This window comes from Neoarius graeffei, chromosome 5 (genome assembly GCF_027579695.1).
Source record: "Neoarius graeffei isolate fNeoGra1 chromosome 5, fNeoGra1.pri, whole genome shotgun sequence".
Classification (NCBI taxonomy): domain Eukaryota; kingdom Metazoa; phylum Chordata; class Actinopteri; order Siluriformes; family Ariidae; genus Neoarius; species Neoarius graeffei.
The window spans coordinates 58583775-58592065 of NC_083573.1; the positions used below are offsets into that span (position 1 = coordinate 58583775).

At 41.3% G+C, this 8291-nt stretch overlaps 1 protein-coding gene across 2 annotated transcripts in view; it reads left to right on the top strand.

Annotated features, from left to right (window-relative positions):
- grik2 (glutamate receptor, ionotropic, kainate 2) overlaps positions 1-7238 on the top strand; it is a 269503-nt gene extending 262265 nt beyond the window's left edge. For both annotated transcript variants that reach the window (XM_060922148.1, XM_060922149.1), the window contains 2 exons: positions 6446-6696; positions 6985-7238. In XM_060922148.1, the coding sequence (XP_060778131.1) occupies positions 6446-6696; positions 6985-7032 (299 nt within the window). In that variant the 3' untranslated portion in view covers positions 7033-7238. The remainder of the gene's footprint in view (positions 1-6445; positions 6697-6984) is intronic.
- The last annotated feature ends 1053 nt before the right edge of the window (positions 7239-8291 follow it).

Consider the following 8291-nt stretch of genomic DNA (forward strand, 5'->3'; position numbering starts at 1 on the left):
TCATGTAATTTCAAATGAGCCAATATTTGTCATGAAATTTCAAAATATCTCACTTTCGACATTTGATATGTTGTCTATGTTCTATTGTGAATACAATATCAATTTTTGAGATTTGTATATTATTGCATTCCGTTTTTATTTACAATTTGTACTTTGTCCCAACTTTTTTGGAATCGGGGTTGTATTTCTTTGTTGTTCTCAGTGAAATGCTGCAGTGTCCTAGAATTCTGCTGGGGTATGGAGTGTTAATGGAGCCCAAGCTGTGAGGTTCATCTTCACTGCTTATTTAATATACAGCAAACAAACATGCTGCTTTACTAAATTCCATCTCATGTCTGGTCATAGTATGTTATACATGTTATACAAATGATTATTATGCTTTTAAGTCATAAGAATGCTGTAAAATAATTTATTAGTATTTCACATTATTTATCTGATATTATAATAGAACTTGAGGCATTTGTGCCAGAGCTTAACATATTCTTCTGCTAGATATTTTTGTTTTTAAAAGCACACTATTTTTCCCAAAGGTGTTGAGTCCAAAGGCAAAAAAAAAAAAAAAAAAAACACACACAAAGAATAAGGAACAAAGCAAGAGTCTAACAATATATGAAAAAAGGTGTCATTTTCACAGGCCAGATGCTCATGTAAGCGACAGTTGTTCTGAGAAATATTAAGAACTTTTAATATATATCACATATTAGTTTCAATTGGGTGTTAGGACTGTCATAATATGTGTTCACTGAACACTTTATCAGGAACACAATCATAATACTGGTTAATGTTAGGAATTGCCCATCTTGCATTGAGCGTGGCACATACTTTGAGTACTGTATGCGCTCTGTATTGTTTACAGCCTGCAGCGCAAGATGTGAACTTCCACAAGACTGTGACTTGACAATGTGTGTTTGTTTATGTCTCGTCTTCGCCCTCGTCTCATCATTGGTTGTATTTCCTCTGAGTCATCACCTGTCTCACCTGTTTCCTGTTTCTCCTCTCATTAGTTTGTGTATTTATTCCTAGTGTTCGCCTGTGTTTGTCACAAAGTATTCTTTTGTGTCTTTGTGCAAGCCATTATCAAGCCGTTATCAAGCTGTATTTGTTTATCTGGTTTTTGACTTTGTTTCTGGTTTCCTTGTTTTAGCCTTGTTTGTTTTTATGCATGTTATTTGTAGATTGCCCGACTCTTGTTTGTTTATGACCACATTTCTGCTTGCTGTATTGGATCTGTTTGCCTGTTTTAATAAACTCTTCCTGAACATGCATCCAGCCTCAACTCCATGGCAGAATACTTTGCCTTATTACATGGATGCAGCAGGGAAATGGAAACAACTCAATGCCAGGATTACCATGCCGGTGCCTAGTGCCATATGGTTTCTCTGCAACAGGCTGTCAATTCTCCTGGCCCCTTAAGATTGCATAGATTACCCCTTTAAAGAGTTCCTGTTGCAGTACAGGTTCTTTTATAAGAGTCTGGTAGAGCCCAAGCCCAGGGAGGACGTCATTGCTTCATCTACTGGCTTCGGGGAGGATGTCGTTGCACTGCCTTCTGGTTTTGGGTAGGATGTCATCGTCTCGCCTCCAGGCTTCTGGGAGGACATCGTTGTCCTGTCACTTGGCTTCAGGGAGGACATTGTCACCACCCCTCCAGGCCTGAAGGATTCTGCCATCGCTCGACCAGCTGCATTGGGCAAGAGTGACTTATTCATGCCTGAATAAGCCTCAGCCCATGCCCTTATCCAAGCAGAAGAAGAAGAAACCTTTATTTGTCACATCCACACTTCAAGCACAGTGAAATTCATCCTCTGCATTTAACCCATCTGAAGCAGTGAACACATACACCCAGAGCAGTGGGCAGTCCAGAGCACCCGGGGAGCAGTCAGGGGTTCGGTACCTTGCTCAAGGGCACCTCAGCCCAAGGCCGCCCCACGTCAACCTAACTGCATGTCTTTGGATTGTGGGGGAAACCGGAGCACCCAGAGGAAACCCATGCGGACACGGGGAGAACATGCAAACTCCGCACAGAAAGGCCCTCACCGGCTACTGGGTTTGAACCCAGAACCTTCTTGCTGTGAGGCGACCGTGCTAACCACTACACCACCGTGCCGCTCAAGCAGAACCCCAATGAGACATTGTTCAGCACCAGACCCCTGCCCAGAGGACCAGGTTCTCCTATTTTAGGGACTTATGTGGCTCTCTGGGAATAGCACCTTTGGGAGGGGTTCTGTTAGGAATTGCCGCTCTCGCTCTGAGTGCGGCACATGGTTTGAGAACTGCACGTGCACTGTACTCTTTACAGCCTGCAGCTTGAGACTCACACCTCCACAAGACTGTGACTTTACCATGTGCATTTGTTTATGTGTCATCTCTACCCCCGGTGTGTTACCTTTGTGTCATCACCTGTCTCACTTGTTTCCTTTTTTCTCCCCTAATTAGTTTGTGCATTTTTACCATGTGTTCTCCTGTGTTTGTCACAAAGTATTACATTCTGTGTCCAGTACCAGTCGTTACCGAGTCGTTTATTTTCTGGATCTGTTTATCTGATTTTTGAGTTTGTTTCTGGTTTCCTCATTTTGCTCCCTGCCTGGTCTTGTGTATGTTGTTTGCAGATCTCATGACCTTTGTTTATGACCACATTTCTGCTTGCTGTATTGGATCTGTTTGCCTGTTTTAATAAACTCTTCCTGAACATGCATCCTGCCTCAACTCCATGGCAGAATACTTTGCCTTATTACATGGATGCAGCAGGGAAATGGAAACAACTCAATGCCAGGATTACCATGCCGGTGCCTGGTGCCATATGGTTTCTCTGCAACAGGCTGTCAATTCTCCTGGCCCCTTAAGATTGCATAGATTACCCCTTTAAAGAGTTCCTGTTGCAGTACAGATTCTTTTATGAGAGGCTGGTAGAGCCCAAGCCCAGGGAGGACGTCATTGCTTCATCTACTGGCTTCGGGGAGGATGTTGTTGCACTCCCTTCTGGTTTTGGGTAGGATGTCATCGTCTCGCCTCCAGGCTTCTGGGAGGACATTGTTGTCCTGTCACTTGGCTTCAGGGAGGACATTGTCACCACCCCTCCAGGCCTGAAGGATTCTGCCATCACTCGACCAGCTGCATTGGGCAAGAGTGACTTATTCATGCCTGAATAAGCCTCAGCCCATGCCCTTATCCAAGCAGAAGAAGAAGAAACCTTTATTCGTCACATCCACACTTCAAGCACAGTGAAATTCATCCTCTGCATTTAACCCATCTGAAGCAGTGAACACACACACCCAGAGCAGTGGGCAGCCCAGAGCACCCGGGGAGCAGTCAGGGGTTCGGTACCTTGCTCAAGGGCACCTCAGCCCAAGGCCGCCCCACGTCAACCTAACTGCATATCTTTGGATTGTGGGGGAAACTGGAGCACCCAGAGGAAACCCATGCGGACACGGGGAGAACATGCAAACTCCGTACAGAAAGGCCCTCACCGGCTACTGGGTTTGAACCCAGAACCTTCTTGCTGTGAGGCGACCGTGCTAACCACTACACCACTGTGCCGCTCAAGCAGAACCCCAATGAGACATTGTTCAGCACCAGACCCCTGCCCAGAGGACCAGGTTCTCCTATTTTAGGGACTTATGTGGCTCTCTGGGAATAGCGCCTTTGGGAGGGGTTCTGTTAGGAATTGCCGCTCTCGCTCTGAGTGCGGCACATGGTTCGAGCACTGCATATGCTCTGTACTCTTTACAGCCTGCAGCTTGAGATTCACACCTCCACAAGACTGTGACTTTACCATGTGCATTTGTTTATGTGTCATCTCTACCCCCGGTGTGTTACCTTTGTGTCATCACCTGTCTCACTTGTTTCCTTTTTTCTCCCCTAATTAGTTTGTGTATTTTTACCATGTGTTCTCCTGTGTTTGTCACAAAGTATTACATTCTGTGTCCAATACCAGTCGTTACCGAGTCGTTTATTTTCTGGATCTGTTTATCTGATTTTTGAGTTTGTTTCTGGTTTCCTCATTTTGCTCCCTGCCTGGTCTTGTGTATGTTGTTTGCAGATCTCACGACCTTTGTTTATGACCACATTTCTGCCTGCCTTATTGGATCTGTTTGTCAGTATTAATACACTCTTCCTGCACATGCATCCTGCCTCAACCAGCCCCTTTGGTAACAGTTAGGGCCTCTATTTGCTCTCAAACAGCTTCAATTTTTCATGGCATGGATTCCACAAGATTTTGGAAACATTCCTTTGAGATTCTGCTCCATGTTGACATGATTGCATCACACAATTTGTGCAGATGTTTCAAGTGCACTGTCATGATCTGAATCTCCCATTTTACCACATCCCAGATGTGTTCTATTGGATTCAGATCCAGTGACTGTGAAGCCCATGGAAGAACACTGTCATGAAACCAGTAGCCATTAGAAGATAGTTAAATTGTGGACATGAAGGGATGCATATGGTCAGCAACAATACTCAAATATGCTGCAGCATTCAAGCAATGATTGATTGGTATTAATAGACTCAGTGTGTGCCACGAAAACATTCCTCACACCATTACACCACCTCCACCAGCCTGGACTGTTGAAAGGCAGGTTGGGTCCATGGATCCATGCTGTTGGCACTGAATTCTGATCTTACGGTCTGTGTGCCTCAAAAGAAATTGAAATTCATTAGACCAGGATATGTTTTTCCAGTCTTCAACTGTCCAGTTTTGTTGACACTGTGGCCTCAAAGTTCTGAAGTGGCAGCAATAGAAGTGGAACCCGATATGGTCTTCTGCTGTTGTAGCCCATCCACCTTAAATTTTGACATGTTATGCATTCTGAGATACTTTTCTGCCCACCACAATTGTACAGCGTGATTATCTGAATTACGATAGCCTTTCTGTCAGCTCAAACCTGTCAGGCTATTCTCCCTTGACCTCTCTCATTAAAAAAAAAATTCTGTATGCAGAACTACTACTCACTGGATGTTTTTGTTTTTCTTTATTGCACCATTCTGAGTAAACCCTAGAGACCGTTGTGCATGAAAATCCCAGGAGATCAGCAGTTACAGAAATACTCAAACCGGCCTGTCTGGCACCAACAATCATACCACGGTCAAAATCCCCATTCTGATGGTCAATGTGAACATTATGTGATGATGCTGGCCCATATCTGCATGATTTTATGTATTGCACTGTTGCCAGGTGATTGGCTGACAAGATAATTGCATGAATGAGTAGATGTACAGGTGTTCAGGCGTGAAGGTCTTTTCATACGTCTTTTGTTAAAGCAAGTATGCTGGTGTTTTTTACTGTCAGTTCTTTGTGAATTTCTCAGTGATTCATGAACTGTAAAAATGAATAGTTAATCATTAAGATGATCCATAATATTTACATAAATGAGTTTCATAAATAACTGGGGTACAGCTGTCAGCATTTCACTTAGTCTCTTTTGAACTAAAGTTAAGATTAGATGACTGACAACATACTGTATTTTAAATGACTATACTGGATCTACTGCTGTTCTGCACTTCCTATCAGATTAATCTCAGTTCTATAATGAAGAGGATGTAGCCAGTTCAGGTGATAGGTGTTTCGCAACATCACAGTGTGTGGGCACTGAGGTAGATTCGATGTGAGTCTGTTTGATTTGGGTGGAGGCACGATACATTTTTAAATAACTTGGGCAAAGTGAAAAAAAAATAATCAGGACATTGACTGAATGTAATAAAGGAATTTAAGTGTTTTTGCTCTGTTTCATATGTCAGTTCAAATAAAAAGCACTGTTTCCTGATGGGTCTTAATGAACAGTGAGGACTGGATGGAGTATGGCCTGTTTACCTATGCATGAAGTAATGGGATGTTGGGAATTCAGGAGGCTTCTCTCAACACATGCTGGGGCTTAGAACAAACTCAGATTTGCAATTTGGTCGAGCATTTCAAAGCTCATTTTGCAAAAGCATTTATTCTTCAAGCCAAAATGGATATCGGAAACACTAAGTCAAATTAAGTATGGCAACTAGTTTAATTAGACACAAAATAAATAGATAAAACTAAAAAAAAAATGCAGATGCCTGGAATGTAATTGGATTTTATTGGTGTGTTATCAGTGGCACCCTGGGAGCTATGTTTCAGCAAGCTGCGTTCAGCCAGAGGGCTTCTTGTGGCTCACACAGTGCTCCAGTTGCATTTGCTCTCTATCTTTCCTCATCTAATCACCAGGCTTTAACAAAACATGCATTCTGTAGAGAAGTGCTGCATTCCTGTCATAGCAACTGATTTTAATGTAAATCCTTCTTTGTCAGTTATGCTACTTTCTCTCAGTTTGATAAATTTGTGTTTAAAATAATGGGACAAAAAGGCCTTTCTGCTCTGCTAGTCATAATTCTTCTCCAAAAGAATCTTTCTTAGAAGAGATGTTGATTATATGTTATTTTCCTCTCTCTCTCTCTCTCTCTCTCTCTTTGACCTCCCCAGGCTCTCCATACCGAGATAAGATCACTATAGCAATCTTGCAGCTCCAGGAAGAAGGAAAGCTGCACATGATGAAGGAGAAATGGTGGCGAGGGAATGGCTGCCCAGAGGAAGAGAGTAAAGAGGCCAGTGCCCTGGGTGTGCAGAACATTGGGGGAATCTTCATTGTTCTGGCCGCTGGACTTGTTCTGTCTGTCTTTGTGGCAGTCGGGGAGTTCCTCTATAAGTCTAAACAAAATGCACAACTTGAAAAGGTAAAGAAACATTTTAACTTTTCTGGACTGCAATAAAAATGTGACAGTTGTTTGATATGATGAAATACAGCCATCCATTGCAACGTTGCATCATAGAGCTTTCAGTTTGCTCTGTTGTGAGGTTTTTGTTTTGATGACATGCTTTATTGCTTTTGAGAGTACAGTTTGCTTTTTTTTCTTATTTTCCTTACAAGATTGCATTTATGCACTGATGTGGTTGAATTCACTCATATGTAAGGGTTACAATAAAAAAAAGTGAAATGCGTTTAATTAACAATATTTTTCCAGACTTTGCCAGCTGGAGAGCCAGCAACTCTCCTTGATGTATGTCTCTGAAGACAGAAGGGATTTCGTTCATATGCGCAGATGGCCACCATGCTTTTCATCTTGTCTCTCTTCAACAGCCCTGTCTCACTTGCCCCATTTCACCTCATTTCCCCTCCCTTGGTTTACTTAGTGCATGGGTTAAAAAAAGGATTGTTGATACATTTGAAACAAAATCAGAATCAAGTAGTTTGAATATTAAAAAAAATACTAAAAAGTACTCCAGTGTGATTTTATTTTATTTTATTTATTTTTATTCACATTCAATTCTTACAGTGGTGTCTGCTGATTTCAATTTTATCATTTCAGTTTGTCCACAGGAAATATATAAATTGTTTATAATACAAATAAATGCAGGATTTGCAAAAATAATGACTCCATCTGTGAATTACCAAATCACTTTGACAACCAAACAGTCCTTGTTGACTAGAAAAGTCTTTGGCACAGATTTCAAGATAGGCATCATGCACATTAACCTCTGCTCAGCTTATCAACTATCTTCATTTGACCTGGTAACCATGTAACAACATGAAAAACATGACTACATCCTTGGCTTTTCTTGTTGTGCCTTGGTGACAGCTTCCACTACCCATGTAAGTTGTGAGTCCCACATAGCCCCAATTAGCCTCTCTTAACAGGGCTCTGGCTTTAAAAGCCATCTCCAGCACCCTCCATCGATCTCTTCCAGTGGTATTGTTTGTTCACTGAAAGCCACCATATCGATGTTTCAGCATATCCTGTTGTGAGGTGTTATTCTGCAGGCAAGTCCCTAGGTTGACTTAAAAGGAGATGTGAGCTGTTGGTACACAGCACTGGCAAATAATCAGCTTTTTAAAAAGCAACTCCAGTGAATTTCATGAAAGGTTTAACAAAAACATGATGTAAAAACAAATATATACAGTATATATATATATATATATATATATATATATATATATATATATATATATATATATATATATATATAAACACACATACGGTATGTGTGTGTATATATATATATATATATATATATATATATATATATATATATATATATATGTGTGTGTGTGTGTGTGTGTGTGTGTGTGTATATATATATATATATATATTAGCCAATATTTCGAATATTCCTGGCTTTCTGCAAAAGTAATTTTCTATTATTTGTGCATTTTATTAAAGGTTTTGGGGTTGGCTTAGATGCACGTTCTGCACATTGATGTCAGTCCAGGAGGCAGGGCTTACTTCATTTCCATTTTGTTAAAACCCATCTTTGCACTAGTCTATCTGAT